Below are 18,993 nucleotides of genomic sequence, written 5' to 3' on the forward strand. Positions count from 1 at the left end.
GGAGTTGATGAAGGGCGAGGACAATCCGTCGTTCGCTGTGCCCGTAGAGAAGCGAGCTCCCAGCGGGGGTTCGGACGAGGGCCCGAGACTTTTGTAGCTGAAAAAAGAGCTGGGCTCTTCTTTCCTGTTAAGTCCCAGCATTCCCTCTGCTCTGTAGCAAAGCTGTTGTGGAGTTGTTTTCAAAAGGCTTCGCTGAGGAGGCTGTCGATGTCCTGATGTCCGTGTGTCGGCCAGGCTCAGCTGCAGGACGCCAAGTGCCGGTGGGAGGAGCTGCAGGGCTTCCTGCACAGCGTCAATGCTGACAGGGAGAAGCTGCAGGCCAACAAGCAAGGTAGGGAGAGTGAGACACGGAGCACTAGGCCACCTCTCGGGTACCAGAACACACTGCCGAGTGAGGAGCAGCTTCACTTCCACTTTTTAGGTTGATTTTGCTTTATTGTCTGAACCCTCCCACAGCAAACTATCATTATCCGTAGCACACTCGAGTGAACGTTAAGGTTCCGCTGTCAGCGTTTACTTTTAAACTGATTTAACTGCAATATGTTACAATTGCACATTTCAAAGTCTAAAGTAATATATTAATGTCACCAACTATACCTGGTAATATTTGTTCTTGCTGTTCTTCCAACTTTTTCCGCTTGAAATTTGTGATTTATTTGTGCCTTTGCTACCCGAGGGTTGTTACAAACATTAACGTAAAGAGAAAAAGTGCTGTGTGTCTGGATCGTGTCGAAGGAAGGAAAACTTGGCATGAGTGTGAGGGGCAAAAGGAAGACTGGGGAAGTCATTCAAGGTCCCCCCCCCCCCCCCCCCCCCCAAACCCTCAGAGTTGCAGAACAAGCTGCTTGCAGCCGAGTCTGAGATGGGCAACAAGAACAAGGAGATCCAGAACCTCCACAGCAGCCTGACGGACATGATGGTAACCAAGGAGGAGCTGGAGCGGAAGGTCATGCAGCTGCTGGAGGTCTCCCAGCGGCCCCCACCAGATGACTCCTTGCAGGTGCAGGTGCAGGTATGTGTGCGTATCCCCTGCAAACTCTGGATCGCTTTTGCGTTTGTGGAATCGTGAGCCGGTTATGAGCACCTGATTTGTGGCAATGTTTTCTGTACTGCTTTTAACTTTTTTCTCTTTTTTTTTTTTTTTTTTTTTTGTCTGAAAATGAACTGTTCTCCAGGACCTTTTGACTGAGAATAAATCGCTGCAAGTCCAGATTGAAAATCTCCAGTCCCAGGTTGCTGCACAGGTAAGGGAGTGTTATCTTACCTGCGAGCTCCAGTCTTGGATTGTTTTGGTTCGCTTGTGTCTGTGTGTGGGGTCTAACCGTTCCTTTCTGCTGCTGTTCCTCCCTTGAAGACCACCACTGCCCTTCACATCGATGAGCTGCAGAAGCTGTGAGTGAGACCGTCAATGAATAAAACCTTCCTCGCTGTTCAGAAACTTTTCCTGCAATGCTGCAGTGTGGTGATGTCGTCCCCCCCCCCCCCCCCTTGGTTGTTTGAGAACGTGACCCTCTGTGGGACTGTACAGTGTGTTGTCCTGTGTCCAGGCTGGCTGAGAAAGAGCACCAGAGGAAGAGCCTGGAGGACTCCCTCAACACGGAGAGGAGCGCTGGGGCCAGTCGGGAGAATGACATGCAGGTGTGGCAGTTGGCTGTAGGGGGCGCAATGGGGGCGCTATGTGAGTTCTCTAAGGGGCATGTTCTCACTGCTCATATGTCCGCGTCTGTTCCGTGGAGGGCCTACGCCTAACGTGCATGTAAACGTGGAAGGAAGGGCGGGTCTCGTGTCAATTAGTTTAAATGTCAGTCGTTCCGGATGGCGGTGACTGTGTTGAGTCTGCACTTTCGTTTCTCTATTTTGAAGCATGTGAAGTAATATCTTTTTGTGCAGTGCTAGCTTGTATAAAGTGAATAGTGAAGTGTGTGTGTGTGTGTGTGTGTGTGTGTGTTTTTACTATACTGGCCTTGCTTGCTAACTGGCTCCATCCCCCCCACCCCCCCTTGCAGGCCTTGCACACTGAGAACATGATGCTGAAGGCAGAGCTCCAAAAGGCACAGGCTCAGATGGCGGAGCAGGTCAGGGCTCGACACTCACGTCACCTGTGCCGTTTTCGCTGCGCCGCAAACCACGAGTCGCTGTGACTCATCTGTGTCCTTTTCCCCTGTCCACATGGCTGCTGTCCTTTGCAGGCCTCCTCGCAGCTGGTGCTGGACCAGTTACAGAAAAGGTGTGTATCAGGTGCTCCATGCATGCACGCACGCACCGTGGGCCCTGCCTGTTGTGGTTGCTCACGCTCAGTAGATCTTTGGACAATAGAGGCGACTGCGTCACCAGGCACCAGAATCAGTTCATTTGGAGTGATGTCCCTTCTGGTTCTAGCTTGTTTCCATCTCAGCTTCCTAGACATCCATGCGCCTCTCCTTGTGCCGTGGCACCAGTTGTGGTGCTGGTGTGCTTTCTGGTGACTTGGAATCTCGTGTGTGTGTGTGTGTGTTCTGCCACAGTGCCCTCGAGAAGGACGAGAATTAAGACGGTAGAGAAGCTGCTGGAGGCAGGTCTCATCGAGGTAGCCAATAAGGAGGAGGATCTGAAGGTGAGCGAGGTGTGGTGTCGTCTTGGCTGGTTGGTTCCCAGCGGATCCACGGTTTCCTCGTGGTGGCCTTCGCGGCGTGCCGGTTCATTCTTGTGTCATACAGATGGATGGCTTTTTGTTTTTCTCAACAGACGCTGCGAGAGAAAAACGAGGCTTTGAAGAGGGGGATGGAGGCTCTGCAGCTGCAGCAGTCGCAGCGGGTACCTCATCCGCTCTTTACCTTCCTGCCAGTGGACCCCATGATTTTTGTAGCGTTTCAACATAGCGTGCTTCACCTGGCCATCTTCTCACCATCACGTCTTGCTCCTGTTTTGTTTACGTTTCCCAGATGCCGTCAGAGTCTGTGCTGGAGGAGCTGCAGAGAGTGTAAGTACCAGCACGTGTTACGCAGTAGGCGGCAGCAGTCCGGTTTAGTCTCTTCATAGCATCACGTTCAGCATTGCTCTGACCTTTGTAGCGTAGCCGGAAGCTAACGTCTGCGTGGCATCGCACCAGGGGCCTCAGGCGGGCCGCCTCTCTTGATGGCCTCCGTGTAGCAGAGGACTCGAGCCAGGGTGAAAGTGAGCCTTGCAAGGACTCCTATCCGTCAACAGACGACGATGACCTGGACTTATTGTACAAGTTGAGGACAGGGGAGAGGCAGCCCTCTGCGTTTAAGGAAGTGGGCAGTTCAGGAGGGGACTCTGAGTGTGACACAGACCCAATGGCTTCACTATGGTAATTACTGTGTGTCTGCTGATGCTATGCTTCTTGTAGGCTCTCCAGCCCTATTGTCGGTCGGTAGCTCGCACGCTCGGTCTGCGCACAAACCCTCGTCGTATAGCGTAGTGATTTGACTCATGCCCCTTAGCGAGCTTTGTAAGGTGCTAGCGTACTCCTCCTTTCCGCGTGCTTTCAGTCGTTCCGTGACCTCTCGTTAAGCTTTGTGAACGGAAATGGGTCCTTCTCAACCCCCCCCTTCCCATGGTGTCCCACTGCTCTTAGTGCCCTTAAAAGTCCATTGGTCATTTTAGCGATCTTTAGTTGTCATTAGAAATGTGCTAACAGTGGTTTTCAGTGTGTTCTGATGTTTTTTTTCACGTCATGTTGGATGTGCTGGTTGCAGCAAACCTTTACCTACTCGTGATGCTTTTGACTGGTATAGGAAGTTGAATGAATTCCACCAGAAACTTGCTGATTAGTGTCATCAATCTGAGCTTTTCAAATTTTTTTTTTAAAAAAAACTGGGAAGGTGCTCAGTGCCATCGAGTCAAGTTCAACCCATGGCGGCTGCTTCTATGATTTTCGTGGTAAAGGAGTGTAAACTTTAAGGGCGCAAGTACGCAGTGCAGGTGCTTTCACGGTGCCTGATGTGCGCATTGGGGCATGGATTCAAATCCAGTTCGGGGTGTGGATTTGCGTGTTCTCATGCTCACAATCGAAAGGCACGTGAAAAACGCATTGGTACTGAAAACCACGCAGCTGGTCGCCTTGAGTCCAGTTAGACTTAGCAGCTCATACCTTTACATATTATATAGAACAGACTGACTGAGAACAGCATCCATTTCAGAAGTAAACTGGAAGTTCTAAAGCTTAATAATAGCTCATCACAACTGTGTGGTTCTCACTGAATTCCCCCCCCCCCCCGTGTGTGTGCTGCTTAGACATGCAAGCGATTGTGTGCAATACTCTGTCAATCACCGATATGTTGTCTGCCTTGCTTTCTGTAGGGTCCAAGAGAAAGACGAGAGCATGAGAATGGTGCAAGAGAAGCTGCAGGCAGAGATGGACAAGGTGTTGAGCAAGGAGAAAGCTCTTAAGGTTCGTCTTGCTTTTCTTTTACGTGTGCGAGCACTCGTTGTCCCGCACTCGCGCTGCTTGGCCGCGTCCCACCCAGTCTTCAACGGCAGATTTCGGAGATTAGCCTGTAGCACCTGACGAGCAGCACACGCCCCGCAGCTCAGACTGAATCTGTGCAAACTTTTCGTGTTTCCCCAAGCTTTGCGTCGCTACTCTCCTCGAGCAGTCCGTGCTTTACGAGCCTAATGCGTTCCTGAAAATCCATTGGATCTCTGTTAATGTGTTAGCGGAAATGACAAAATAACCATTACTTCGTTGTGGGTAAATGTTACCTTGTCCCATGTAGGACCCACATGCACCTAAAAATCAGCCAGAAACCCAAATACGATATTTATTCTGTGGTGACACAGAAATAATGTCATTAAAAATTCTAAATAAACTAAAAATACTGTAATAAAATAGTGCTGTCCGTGTGTGTATGTGTATTTCTCTGTATGTAGTGTCTATGGTGAAGAGAAAGGACAAAATATTAGACGAACCTTTCCAGTATAAGGGTATTCCTGTTTGTCATAAATTTACATTTAAATCAAAGTGAGTGAACAATGTGATTAGACTAGTGAACGGTTCAGATTAGTTGAACAGCAATGGCAACACAGGGAATGTCTGAACTAATGTGGTGTCCGTTCCCATGATGCTCAGCACCAGGGATGCTGACCAGAAAGGGTTGAAATCGCCTCAATGTTCTCATCTGCGAAAACATCGGTTGTAAATCAGATTTAAAGGTATCCACTGGATCCGAAGGTCGCGGTTCAAATCCGACCTCCTGTTGCCATACTCTTGAGCAGAGTACTTGCTCTGAATTGCTCCAGTAAACATACCCAGCTGTATACATGGGTAACTAACCTACCATTATGAGTCACTTTGGAGAAAAGTGTCAAATAAAGGAGTAAATGTAGATGTCTTTGGGAAAGTTCAAATTACAAGAAGTGTGTTCATGTGTTCTTATTTTTCTTGAGCAGTCTTGAGAAGTTTGTTTGGTTTTCTCTCTGAGTTTCCCTCTCTAGTCTGTTGCAGTGGACCTGCTCTTGTTACCACAGCGAGGTTTTTAATACATGGCGAGGACTCCCTGGAGCAGTTATGTTTTTTTTGCCTTCATAAAACATCTCTCACCATGTCCCTGTTCACCTTCCAGAGCTCCGTTTATCACGCTGACCCTACGTTGTGGGGTCCTGCCATTTATTACGGTGCAGCGCTGCCGCAGCTACGCAGCGAAGGCTTTGCGCTCTAGTTTGCAGCTGTTGTGTCAGATCTCATCTGCGGTGTCTGTCCATTCCTGTAGGAGCTGGAGAAGCAGGTGGATGACCTGAGGGCAGAGGTGGAGCGTGCAAGACAGCGGGAGAACGAGGAGACCGCTGCGTCTCGCACCCAGCTTCAGGAGCTCCGCTCCCTGTGAGTAACCAATCAGTGCTCAGGCATTGTAGGTGATGGGAAGGACTGAGGCCTGATGGCCATCAGATACATTTATTTGCATTACACTTAACCCTGTTACACTTTATTCATTTAGCACATTCTTTTTCTCCGAAGTGACATTCAGTGATTACGTACTAGTATTTCGCCAACTCAGTCGTAGATACACTGTACTGTAGTACCTATAGTCATTTGCCTGTTTCTACACCAGTGTGTTTTCTCTCTCTTACTCTATCACACATACAGAGCAGGCAATTTCAAGTCGCCAATCCACCTGAAACGTTTATTTGTAAACTGTGGGATCTAATGAACATCTAAATGAATTGAACCCATGTTTAAATGCGCAACCCAGGAGCCATGTGGCACCAGCGCTACCTGCTGCGCCGTGTGCTGCTCCGCAAGACACTGGTGATGTAATTTGTGTCGGGGGGAGGAGCGGGCACCTCTTTACAGGGTGATCCAACACTCCCCTGGCTGTTTGCTAAGCTGTACTGTAGTGGGTATGCATCCAGCATGTGTGTATGCGTCTGGCTGGTAGTCCTGTGCACTGTCGCAACCCAAACACAGCAGAGATGGCACAGCTCTACAGTGTCCTGGGGGATGATCTGCATGATCAGTTGACTGGTTTCTCAAAGTGATCCCAACTGTAAGGCCCCCTGCCTTTGCCCTCCAGGCTGGCTGCCAAAGACGAGGAGGTGCAGACTCTGCGCAAGGCTCTGCGGGAGGCCACGTGGGACACTGCAGAGAAGGAACAGCACATCCAGGTGAGAGGTGGCAGCTACGGCAGGTTGAGCGCTTGAGGGGGGAACGGAGCCACCTTTGACCCTCCCGCCATTTGTTTCTTTGTTTGGGCAGACACTGCAGGAGGAGAGCTCAGTCTTGAGGATCCAGCTGGCGGAGCAGCAGGTACCTTGGCGCTTTTCTTCGCATTCAGCTGTTTGCTTGAGAACCCCGTCTGTGCAGCACGCCCACCTTTAGCAGAGCAGCTGGTGTGTCGCACGCAAACAGGACAGGCCTAATGGGGGCGGTCATGTGATGTTAAGCTGTATCTGTATAATTTTGACATGAGGGTAATCTTGTTATGCATGAAATGTTTTAGGTTTTTATGTTGTGATTATATTTTAAATTTGGTTTTCATTTTGATGGGCAAACACGTCATTCGCTACATTCGCTTTATGTTCCACTTGACCAGTTTTTTCACTGACTCGGTCACCTTTGCCAACTGCTTGTTCTCTAGTCAGGGTCACGGAGGTCCAGAGCCTATCCCGGAATCACTCGTGACAAGGCTGGGGGTACACCCTGGACATGAAGCCAGTTCATTGGATTGCAGCCACACGCACGCACACTCACTACCTCATTGTCACGCTACAGGCAACTTAGTGGACAGTTGACCTAAACTGCATGTCTTTAAACTGTGGGAGGAAACCAGTGCACCCAGAAGAAACCCACGCGGGTATAGGGAGAACGTTCGAACTCCACACAGACTGAGCTGAATTTAAACAGCCTAGGTGCTGGCTGCACCCCGATGCTGCCACTTTGCCTTTTGTCCTCAATTTTTTATTTACATTAAATATATATAGTGATGCACTGAACTGTTTGGCCGTTCCAGTACTGATCCCTATTCAGTCCAGTCATGTGCATCGACTTACATAAGGTATTTGGGTAAGATGGAATTTGGGACATGAACTTGCCATGGTGGGGGTGCCAGATGAAGTTGAGGAGTTGCCCTTCTGTTGCGTCTTCACACTGTGGACATCACTTAGGGTAAAACCATGTATTAAGCTCATAAGTAATTTGTCTGCTTCCTCAGCAGGTGCAAGCAGAGGGGCCAAGCCAAGAACTTCTGTCAGGGTGGGTACCAGCGCCCTCCTTCCCGGTGTTTGCCGATGTGCTGCTGGAGGACCGCCGCGGCCTGGCAGGCGCTCATGTGTTCCCGCTGTTCTTGTCCCGCAGGCTGCTGGAGAAGGAGGCTCAGCTCTCACACCTGCAGACAGAGCTGGAGGAGCTGAGGGCCTCCCTGGAGCTGCAGCGGAGGAAGAACAACGTAGGTGTCCCACGTTGCTGCTGCGACTGCCGGCCCCTGGCGCTACCCCCGGGGCCTAACCCATCACCATACAGCCCCTTCACATCGCTACCTGTCGTTACTCCTCCTCGCAAACGCTTTCGAGACCGAGACTGTTAGGAACATTACTAATACCTGTTCAGCAGGCTTTACTAGAACTCTGTAACTTCAGTAACGAGTAACTGCACGGAATTTCGTCTTCCCCTCAACTCGTACTAACGTGATCAGACCCCCAGGCCCCTTCTTTTATTTATTTATTTAATAAATTTTTTAAGCTTCCGTAGTGTCACTGTACTTGGAGCGTGCTAGAGTGTATGTGTCTGCAGACACACATACGGTTAGGGTCTCCAGCCTTGTGCAGAACTGAGCTTGGAGGTTGTGTCTGATGCTAAAACTACTTAGTTTGGCCAAGTTGCACTGACTAAGCTGTGGTGCTGGAAATTAGTTTTCTGCCTGCAGACTGATTGTGAGAAATAAGAACTAGGCATTTCTTAGTGTGTAAAAGCAATTGTGATCTTGTGTTGTTGCATGCGTTTTTTTTTTTTTCCCTGTTCTTTCCTGCTTGTACATCTCACTGCAAGGAATGGGTGTGAAACTTGCACCTTAAGAGCAGTTTGGGATTACGTGAGTCTGCGGGATAGGTGGTCTTCCTAGACTGTGTGTGTGTGTCTGCGCACGCACACCTACATATGTATCATAGCAAGTGGTCATAAACATATGGTCTACAGCAGCGTTACAGTGACGTAAATGATAATGTCTCTGCTCCGCGGCTCCTACAACCATCTTATGTTAAGAAAGGGGAAAAGGGAATATTTGTAAGTATGCAGCTTTTAAAAACAATGTTCAGTATAGATGCATATAGAAATTCACAGGCAGAAGATTGAACTTTGGTTTTATTTCTATTTAAATGGTTGCCTTGGAGTCATCTACAGCCAGCTGGATAAGAACCTTGTTTTTAAATACTGCATAGTCTGTCTTATGTATGCAGTGTAATTTGTGTGTGTGTGTGCGTGCGTGCGTGCGTGCGTGTACGCTAGAATGACCGTTGTGGTGATGGTTGGCCCATGGCGACAACTCACAGCTGAACTGAAAATGGTATTTCTCTGAAACCGACCAGGAGCTCCGGGAGAAAAACTGGAGCGCAATGGATGCTCTGTCAGCAACTGAGTCGATGCTTCAGGGGAAACTCAGCAAGACTGCCCAGGTTCGAACTCCACCTCCAGTCTGCTATACGCTAGAATGAAATCTGACGCATCCAGAGGGCAGTGGCCGTGATGAAACGGAGATGTAGCCCCGTGCTGCATACTCATTTCCCATCTGCATGTCAGCTTTGTTTACTGCACATGCCTTAGTCGTGGTGTTCAAACCACCGTGGACCCTCATCAGCTAACACTTTGCTGCAAAGCCTGTTTAAGGGCGCGGCGCGTGCCCCGTTTTCCGGCAGTTTCTCTCTTGCATGCACAGCTGGGGGAACGTACCGCTGTCAAAGAATGCAACTCATACAATGCCGTTTCTATGAGAAAAGCGTCTGCTAAGTGAATAAATATAAATGTGTTCAGCTGTTGAAAAACAAACCCTCCCCCGGTTTCTGTACCAAAATGAGTCTAAAGCGTTCAAGTATAGATGCTAGTCTCTGAAATGAGTATGCAGCTACAGAGTAGATTGAGAATGAGTTCTATTAGACCAGTGCTGTTGTCTAAATACTCCTGATACCATCCCTGACACAGCCTTCACCTTCGCCCTAACACCAGCATGCCGCCCTCACGCATCCATCTCATTCAGCGATCAGCATCCTCGTTTTTGTACACGCACGGATGCATTGATTAACTGCAAATTAATTATTTTTGATTTTTTTTTAACTTTTCTGCCTTCATCAGATTTCCTGTAATCAGAAATTTTCTAAACAAATTAATCAAGAATTGAAGTTTGAGAAACTTTTTTTTTTTTTTTTTTCCCCTTTCCCTGCAGCATCTGTACTCAGTCCGAATGGTGACGGTTTTGTTGTTATGGAAATGACACTACGCCCTAGGGTTTTCTGCTCTTCTGCTTAAGATGGGTGTGGTGTGTTGGTGTGTGTGGTGTTCATGTTCGTGTTCCCGCCATCTAAACCCCAGAGGACGTGATGGACTTTGCCAAGGCAGCAGTCGGTCTTACTGCTCCTTACCGCGGCCCGTATCACACTCAAGACTAGCGTACGTGTGCAGTTGCTCTCGAGGGTATAATCACTCCATTAGCGAAGGCGTTCGGCGTCACACTCCTCAACTTGATGTTTACCCGTCATCCCTCGTGACCGTTGCTGAGATTATAAAGAGCGGCGTGTCCTGCCCCTTTGTTGCCGCTCTCTTGTAAAGGTCATATCCTTTTCACAGAATGTGGCAGATCAGACACACCCATGTCAGAGAGGCTTTGGGGAAGCGATCTGTGGCATTTGCAGCAACGCCCCTGCTTTGACTGCCCGAGGTTCTAATGCTGTACTGACTCGTCTGTTTTCGCGCGAACGTCTTCCAGAGCGTTGGCGTTACCTGAAACGAATCGTGGCGCTAACCCAAGAGGATCGTTTATAAGTAGCTTGTGTTCCGCTTGGCTCCCCCCCCCCCCGCTCAAGAATTTAGCCTCGACCCAAAAGTGGGAGGAACCGGTGGCCGAATGAGCCCTGTGTCTGGCACTTCGTGTAGAGCACCCAGACTTTGGCGCGTTACCCGGGTCTGTACGAACAAGCACAACCACCCAGGTGTTTGCGATGTGCGTGATACCGTGTTTAATAGCGCACGCTTAATTCCTTGGGTTCTGGGCCGTTTTGAGCTATGCGAGGAGGATCCAGAGGCCCAGGAAAGCAGGTGGAAAAACTAAAAGTAAGGGGAAAAAAAAAAAAAAGTGCGGTCGTATTAATAACTCGCCTTTTATCCTTCTGCTTTGAAGTCCCTGACTGTGATGCTTTGGAAAAGGAGGAAAAGGAACTCGGTTTTCAGTCGCAGAACTTCTTGAACGCACATGACGATTGCGCTAGTCCTCTTTCAGCCCACGGAGGTGCGCTGGCTCTTCTCATCCTCATGTTGCAGCTTCTTCCTTTTTTTTTCCTAAAAGCCTCCGACGTAGTTGTCGGGAGCCGATGGAATGGCGCACATCGTGGCACTTTCCCCTCGTCCGTTTTGGGCTTCAAACCTTTTTCTGCCTTTTCCTACTGATTGGAAAATAGACTGGAGCTAAACACCATAAACTGCGTGACTATACCACCACACCACAAAATAGCACAATTACAAGCTGAATTTCGTTTTACCAATTGGTTGCAGAATAATTCTGCATATTATGACCAAACTTTTTTGTCCTGCCGTTTTTTTGTACGGCTAGACAGTTTTTGCAAAAGGTGGTTTTCTGCTTGGTCCTTTTCACCTTCACTGTTTTTCTCCCCATTTGATTTATTTATCCCCCCCCCCCGTTCAGACTTTGTGGGTTTCTTCTATTGAGCAGTATATTGTTAAGAATACAGTAATGGCATTGCAGGAGACTGAGTTCAGAAACCACTCTCACATGAAGAAATATTTCTCTTGTATTTATTGAATAGTCAGGCCATTGCTGCAATGCACTGATTTTTTTTTTTTTTTTAAAAGATAAGTTCTTTGAGTGAGATGGTGGAAATTATGTGCTGCTTGAAGTTGAGATGTATTGATGTATTGGCAGCAAGTCTCCTCAGCCAAGTGCTGCTTCTGTTGTCTGCAGTGATTCGAGCGTGTGTGGCAGCGTGACGTTTGGATCGGTCCTTGCAGGACGCCCGCAGTGGATAGTGCTGTGGGTCACTGAGCCTTCTGCAGTGGGAAGTGAATTATTTCTGCTTGGATGTATTTCCAGTTGGTTACCGTAATTCACTCACTGGTACGAGGTCACTCATCAGTGCAGCTGGCATCTGTAAGCTGTCCGGGTTGGTAGAGGAAGGCATTGCGGTACATTTGACACCGTTGAGTAGCGATGCGTGTTGTACCAGGAGTGAGAGGAAAGTTAAGTGTGTGTGTGTGTGTGTGTGTGTGTGTGCGCGCATGCCTCTTTGATATAGGAAGTAAATGTAAAGAAAGCCTTGACAGCTCCTCCTGCAGGCTGTGAGGGCCTGTAAGGGAAGAGGGCTCTCAAACCTGTTTTGTCTCTTGCAGGAGAGTCAGAAAGCCGTGGAAGCGGCGGAGGCGTCGTGTCGAGAGGTCCTGCACAGACTGCTCCCCAGTGTGCCTCTGCCATCCAGTCAGGTGTGCAGTCTTACTATGGTCTTTTACATTGGAACAGTCCAGTGCCAGTAGAAACTCAGGAAGAGGCAATCGGATGCATAATCGAATGTTCTCTCTCTCTAACTCTCACGTGTGCGCGCACACACACACACACACACACACACACACACACACAACACACACACAGAGCTCCATTCCAGGCTGACACAGCAGAGGGAGCCAATGTTATTGTGGTTGGAGGCACAAATGCGTGAAATGCATAGAGACTGAACGCATCAGAGTCAAATGTGCCCAGGAGATCCTCTTAAAGCATGAACACATCAAAGCAGAACATCGCTCAGTCATGGAGCCCATTTGCATCGGCTGTGTGTGCCTGAATCTGACAGTCACGTGAAAATGCTTCCATCTCCCGGTGTCTTATCGCACGGGAGCCTCAGATCTGTGTAACGCTCATTTCCATTGCGTCTCTCTTCCCCCCCCTACCGCCACAGAACCACCAAGAGTGGCTGCAGAGATTTGAAACCGCAGCCAAGCAAGTCTTTTGGTAGAGCCAGTTCCAGCTATTGAGTCAGGAGACACCAAGGTGACTATGACTGACATCCTCCTTTCCATACGCTATTCCCGTGGATGCTAAGCTTCTCCAATCATGCTGCACTTTTTTTTTTCCCCCAGTGCTATTTAAGAACCCATGTTCTTAATTGAACGTTTAAAATGCTAAATCCTCAGTATACAGCAGAAGAAATATGCAGTCTTTATAATTTAGTCTCTTTGCTGTCAAAAATACAATTTTCCATTTCCGTGTTAATTATGTCGCAGATGGGGTGAAAAAAAAGCCATGGGCTGTGCTTCCGCTTTAGAAGTTAGACTGCAGAAATGGGTTCAGATACTTACATAAGCAAGCTGGGAGTGATTCCTGGTTAAAGTGTAAAAGCCTTTGTTGATGTGGACAGTGATGACGTTGAGTGGTGCCGCAACTGTTGACGTGTCGCGGTGTGTTTTCATAGTTTGTTTTCATGCGAGTTGTGAACTGAGTAGGTCAAATTTTTTGTATTTACGTGTGCAAGTCTTTCTCCTGGCCGCAGTGCGGTGTTATCTAATTTCAACATTTTTAAAATCATTGAAAGGTTTTTAGCTTTAGCTTGTGATCCAGTTTTTTTTTCTGCAGTGCATGTGAGGTTTCCCCCCTCCCTTTGTAGATGTTGGAAGAGAAGCTGAAGGAATCAGAGGAGGCCCAGAAGGTGCTACAGAAGGACTGCGAGACTTACAAAAAAGTGTTGGCAGAGACGGTGAGGCATGCAGCCCTGTGTGTGCGGTTGTTGGGGTGCCCCAAAGGACAGTTCCGGGTGCTTAGTGACATTCTGCCCTTCTCTTCGTAGGAAGGCATCCTGCAGCGGCTCCAGAACAGTGTGGAGCAAGAAGAGTCTCGCTGGAGGGTTAGATTGGAGGTGTCACAGGGCGAACTGAATGAGGTGAGACCAAACATACTGTGGCCAGTTACGAGACAGAGGTGGATGCATGGGTGAGGACTAGAAAGCAAACATAATGGAGCCGTACCCACTTGGAAGTAGAATTCAAGCTTGCCCAAAATGCAATGATAAACAAAAAAAAAAAAAACAAGGTGAACATAGAGCACCAAGTCAAGGAGCTTTTAGTTCTCTATTAGCCCTCTAGAATGTCCGTCTGTCTTCAGACCGGCTGCCTTCCATTCACTTCCAGCAGCTGGTCTTCATTAAGTTGGAGAATTTTCAGAGAACAGATCCTTGGGTGCCATAGATCCACATTTAAACTTCTTATAGTAATATGACAACTTGGTAACAGGTCATCCTGTGGGTACTTTTTCGATCCAGATGAATCTGAAAGTGGTGACGCTGGAGAGTGAGGTGGATAGGCTCAACTCGGAGGTTGGAGACCTGGAGAACGTGAGTCGCCCTGCCTCCGCGTCCTGCGTTTGTAACACATCCGAGGTTCTACAGTCTGCACCTCTTCTTCAGAGTCAGTTTTGTCAGTCCTCTGCTTTTTGATTCACATTACAGCTAAGGCATGACAAGCAGCACCTGGAATCGGAACTGGAGCGGGCTGAGCGTGAGAGCGCCACCTATGTGACGGAGGTCAGGGAGGTGAGTGCAGGCTTTTCATAATGTGACACTGATGTACACACTTACACGTGCAGTGTAAACGTGATCGCTGGTAACAACATTCCCTGTGGGCAAAAGTGTGACGTGTGTTTTGGCCTTGTGTGTACGTCTATGTGTACCTCCTTACCAGGAGATTTTTTTTTTAGCTCCCATACAAGGACATTTTTCTTTTTTCATGACAGACATCTTTAGGGATTGCAATTTTTTTCCATCCTAGCTGGTGCAGTTTTTGGAATGAGGACAGGCACATTGACAATATCCACGATGCATTACGCTCAACATACAGCACTTACAGCCAGTTTATTTTGTTTACATGACTATTGTTTACTTTTCCACCGGAAGTTCTGGCTTTCCCGGAGACTTCAAAGTGTGTAGGGGCATTTCAGCATCAAACACACACTTTGCCTCACCGCTCAAAGTCACTGGCTCGACTCCCAGCCTTCTACCGACACCCAGAAAGGCCCAAATTCTCTCAACTCGCCTGTAATCCTGTTAGGCAGCGTTGCAAGCGGACAGGTGCCGTTGAGGGCCTCCTGTTTGCAGGACACTGGGTGGTTGGCCAGGTGCTCTCCTCCTCTCGCTGCGGCTTACTCCTCCTATACAGCTTTGTTTCTCCCAGCCGGTGCGCCCGCCTAAAACGGTTTCAAACTTCATTTCAGCTCAAAGATCTGTTGACTGAATTGCAGAGCAAACTTGATGGCTCATATACTGAAGCAATCAGACAGAATGAGGAGCTGACTTTGGTAAGCCCTGCTGACTCCTCCTTGCAGAGAGACTGCCGAGGTCTTCTTTATTGGTTCTCCTCGTCCATAACCTCAGAGTGGCTCACACCTCCACAGAAAAGCAACAAAGCCAACAGCTGAGCTCTCATTTTGTAAAGGGAGCGTTTCTGTCACGCATTCACTCAAGGAGTGTTTCGATAAGAGGTTATGGATGGTGGAGTCCCCTCGTCTCCTGACACGGGTGCGGAAATCCACTAATTTTCACCTTCCCTTTCAAGCACCTTGACGTGCCCTCACGGCTACTAACTTGCTGTAGGGAGAAACAAACACGTCGTGGTGTCACCCTGGCTGGCTGCTGTTTGCATGACAACGCTTCTGCGCTTCGTATGCAGTTGCACACACGGTTCCATGTGCTTCACAACCCTAAGAACATTCACTCTAAGGCCTTTGCGTTCAGCTCTTTCTCACTTAAGTTTGTCTTGTGGATGTTGTCTGAGTTTGTGTGTTTTTAAAACTCTGTCAGTATATTTTTTATGAAATGGCTTTTGCTTTTTTCAGCTGTCGGCAGAGTTGCATGTATGTGACATTGCTCATTGGCTTTAGATGCTGATATTAATGGGATACATGCATCTCTCACACCGGTTAAGTATTTAACACCAATAAAAGAAAAATAAACGGACAAGGCAGCGATGATCCTTTTGAGATGGTGTGCGATCGGTACAGATGGTAATGGCTGATGAGCTCGCGACTGAAGCGTCGGCAGCACTTAAGCTGTATGAGAGGCTCTAGGTCCTGAAGGCTTTGGCTCTTGCCTTCCAGCTCAAGAGCCAGTTGACAGAGACTCTGTTTAAGCTGGAGACCGAGGAGAAGGAGCGACAGAAGGTGGCCGGAGATCTCTATAAGGTAAGGCAGTGCACTCTTGGCGCCCTCTCCTTGAAACATGTGGTGTGGGGCTAATTCCTCCATGATGAATGTCCCCTTCTCTCTCAGGCTCAGCAGTCGCTCGATCTCATTCAGGCAGAGATCCTGAAGGAGGTGGGGCAAGCTGACCTGATCGAGAACAGCACCATTGCAACACAGAGGGTAAGTGTTGGCGTGTGTGTGTTGGACTGCGAACGTACGAGTTACCACACACAGCACGTGTAGCGCAGCGTATGAAGGACGAATCCAGCAGGCACACATTGAGCGATTTCCCCCGTTTAAAGCACCCTGACAAGTTGAAACTAGATCCATTCGCTGGGTTAGTCGCGATCGAGGTTTTTGCGTGTTTTGCACGTTTGTCGCGATCACAAAACGAATCCATGTGTCCGCTTCTGCAGCCTTTTCCTCGTTCATCTCTTGTTATGGACAGTTTTTGGCTGATAAAAACATTACTGGATGCCTGCGCCCACCATGCTTGCCTGATGTGGCTCGCGCTGATTTCTGGCCCTTGCCCAACATACCCCAAAATTTAAATAATGATGAAAGGAACCCGTTTAGATTGGAGTCGGTTCCGGAGATCCAAGCGGCTACGGTGGATCCTGCACGTCAAAGTGGCGCATCATTTACTGCGCTGCTTCTGAAAATGGCAGTACTGCTGGAATAAGTGCGTGGCCAGCCAACGGTACTATTTTGAATGTCTAATTTGTATTCCATTTTAAGATACATTTGCCGTGTTTTCCAGTCAGACGTCGTATGTAAGACTACTCACTCCAGCCATGACCTTAAGCCCCTCTCTGCAAAGCTGCCGGGTCACTTAAAAATGAAGGCTCCCCATCGTCAGCAACACTTTCGTATTAGGGGTGTCTTTTCATGCTTGTAGTGCGAGTGCGGCTTTGGCCATCCTCCTGGGCCCCGCATCTGAGTGCATGCTATGTCCCTCAGGAGGAGATGGACAGAAGGGAGAAGACGACAGCAGGACTGGATGAGACTGTGAGAGAGCTGCAGCAGCTCCTTCAGGCTGTGAACAGGCAGCTCACTAAGGGAAGAGAGGCTGTAAGTGAGCAGCAGAGTGCAGGGCTTCCCCGCTCGACCCCCATGCACGTATGAGCCAACCGCATGTGCGCACGTTGTCTAGGCTCGTGCATTGTATACAACTGCGTCCTTACTCTTATTTGCCAGGACTTTGTACAGGCGGCAGTGATCGAAAAGAAGCTACACGTTTAACCCGAGGTTTTGTTTCAGCTGCTGTGAAACGCAGATGCTGTCAAGTGTCCGGAAACAGAAAAACACATCTGAAGCGGGTCATCTCTCCTCTTTGTTTCAGGATGGGGACAAGTACACAGCAGACGTATAGAGGACACTGGGAAGACCTGCCACCCTGCCCTTAGCCTTACTGCGGTACTTCCCACGTGTCCCCCGTTGCGTCCTGTTCCAGTCTAGTCAGAAACACTGAACCGATCGTCTCGCTCCCGTTTGCTTGTCCCGATGTACCCACCGCACCCGCTGGCCACCTTCTCTCGAATGCTGCCGGGCGGGACGGGGGACAGTTGCCCCGGCTCATTGAACACACTCCAAACAGTAACGCGCTCTTCAGAAGCCAGCCACATTCCCGATGCAACACGCCGAGAGTGACAAGATGCGACCAGAAAACTGCATCATTCAGTGCCCTGTTGATGTCCAACTTCTTCTTTTCAGTTTTAATTCTGTTGTTTCTTAGGGGCTTTTGACAAGGTGGGAGAAAAACAAGGCTCAAGTCTTTAAAAGGGTATTTATGGGTTTAGTCTTTTTGCTATTTCCTTTATTTTCTCTCAAGGTAAAAGGAAATTTTTTCTTGATTTAATTACATAAAGGACCTGCTGATCTACACTACATCTTGCGTCCTCATCTCTGGACCTAAAAGGCAAACACCCTGAAACACCTGACACGTGTGCTAAATCTTTCGGTTTTATTCTTGGGGAGGAAGGGGGGGGGTTGGGTTGGTTTGGTTTTCTGTGGCGGTTGCCATGGAGACGTGGGCCTGGTCTAAATGGAACTGCAACATGGAGGGGTGGCTATGGCCTACAGTTGGAGGCGCAATCCAGACTCTCACAGTAGCTGTTTTTAATCCTACCTTACTACCCAGAAAAGGCCTTTAGTCACTCCTCTTTAGTCAACCCTGCCTTTGTTGCTAATTTCATTAAGAACCTTTTTTTGTAAAACGTAATGGTTATATAAGATTAAAAGGGATGCTTGATAAATATACGGTGTGTTCTTTTATGTGACTGTGATGCGTTCTGCTATTTCTCCCGTCATGTTTGTTAGTCCGACTGCACGTATGATGACTGAGGAAGGACAGAGGCTCGTTGGTGCTCGACTTTGTCGCCACAGGAGGGCGCCGGTGTATAACGCTCCCTCCTCCCTGGTATCGCTGGAGCCCAGCTCATCCTGGAAAGCAAGCCCTCCACGTCAGCCAGACACTTAGCACCTGCAGCCTCAGAGCTGAACGGACAAGCGTGAAATGGAGCGGAGACGAGCAGACAGCGCGGCATGATGGGAATCCTGAGGCATCAGTGGGGAATTCATGGGAAACTTCTCCCAGGCATAGTGTGGGAACCCTGTTTTTCCTTGTGATGCCTGCTGCATATTTTTTGAGGGACGCGAATGAAAAAAATGCGTTTGAAAGGTGCAGAGAGGCCTCGGAGTCTTTCCGGCTTCTCCTTGCCGAACTGCTGCCTTGCTCACTTGCCCGTCCTCTTGCGTTCTCAAGGGTTTCTTCAGACAGTCTTATCCTGGGATCTACAGGGTGGGACCAGCAGCGGCTCTCCGAACTAAGAGAAACAGGAATTGACTCATGACTACGAAGCGCTCCATTGCTGCGCAAGGTTTCCACCTCGCTCATCCTCTGAGCTCTTCGGCGCAGGCTCTTGACTGCCCCAGCACGGCAACGATGGTATTTATAGCAAAGTGCGCAGGCAGGGTTTTTATAGTTAATGAGGGCCTATTTTCAGGGCGCCATCTTAATGTCACCTTCTCCCTAAGTGTGGGTGGAGATGCGCTACGCTGACAGACCGAGTGGATACGTCTGCTGGCAGCTAGTGGCTTGCGTTCGTTATTCACGCTGTTG

At 48.8% G+C, this 18,993-nt stretch overlaps 3 protein-coding genes across 3 annotated transcripts; all 3 read left to right on the plus strand.

The window, feature by feature from the left end:
- Positions 1–178: 178 nt before the first annotated feature.
- On the plus strand, positions 179–2,529 carry LOC114912318 (kinectin-like). Its single transcript, XM_029258612.1, has 8 exons — positions 179–331; positions 828–1,012; positions 1,176–1,244; positions 1,355–1,392; positions 1,548–1,638; positions 2,007–2,075; positions 2,190–2,227; positions 2,505–2,529. The coding sequence occupies exons 2-8, from the start codon at positions 863–865 to the stop codon at positions 2,527–2,529; spliced, it is 480 nt and encodes a 159-aa protein (XP_029114445.1). The 5' UTR covers positions 179–331; positions 828–862.
- A 1-nt stretch (position 2,530) lies between these two features.
- Positions 2,531–12,660, plus strand: LOC114912319 (kinectin-like). Its single transcript, XM_029258613.1, has 13 exons — positions 2,531–2,593; positions 2,725–2,793; positions 2,922–2,959; positions 3,089–3,310; positions 4,303–4,393; positions 5,712–5,821; positions 6,513–6,603; positions 6,695–6,745; positions 7,650–7,690; positions 7,793–7,883; positions 9,019–9,105; positions 12,044–12,133; positions 12,604–12,660. Exons 2-13 carry the CDS (start codon positions 2,761–2,763, stop codon positions 12,658–12,660), a joined length of 1,002 nt encoding a protein of 333 aa, XP_029114446.1. The 5' UTR covers positions 2,531–2,593; positions 2,725–2,760.
- A 630-nt stretch (positions 12,661–13,290) lies between these two features.
- Positions 13,291–17,332, plus strand: LOC114912320 (kinectin-like). Its single transcript, XM_029258614.1, has 9 exons — positions 13,291–13,398; positions 13,489–13,581; positions 13,960–14,031; positions 14,146–14,229; positions 14,907–14,990; positions 15,789–15,872; positions 15,960–16,052; positions 16,833–16,943; positions 17,215–17,332. The coding sequence occupies exons 1-9, from the start codon at positions 13,309–13,311 to the stop codon at positions 17,242–17,244; spliced, it is 741 nt and encodes a 246-aa protein (XP_029114447.1). The 5' UTR covers positions 13,291–13,308; the 3' UTR covers positions 17,245–17,332.
- The last annotated feature ends 1,661 nt before the right edge of the window (positions 17,333–18,993 follow it).

The sequence above is a fragment of the Scleropages formosus genome, chromosome 15, assembly GCF_900964775.1.
Source record: "Scleropages formosus chromosome 15, fSclFor1.1, whole genome shotgun sequence".
Lineage (NCBI taxonomy): Eukaryota > Metazoa > Chordata > Actinopteri > Osteoglossiformes > Osteoglossidae > Scleropages > Scleropages formosus.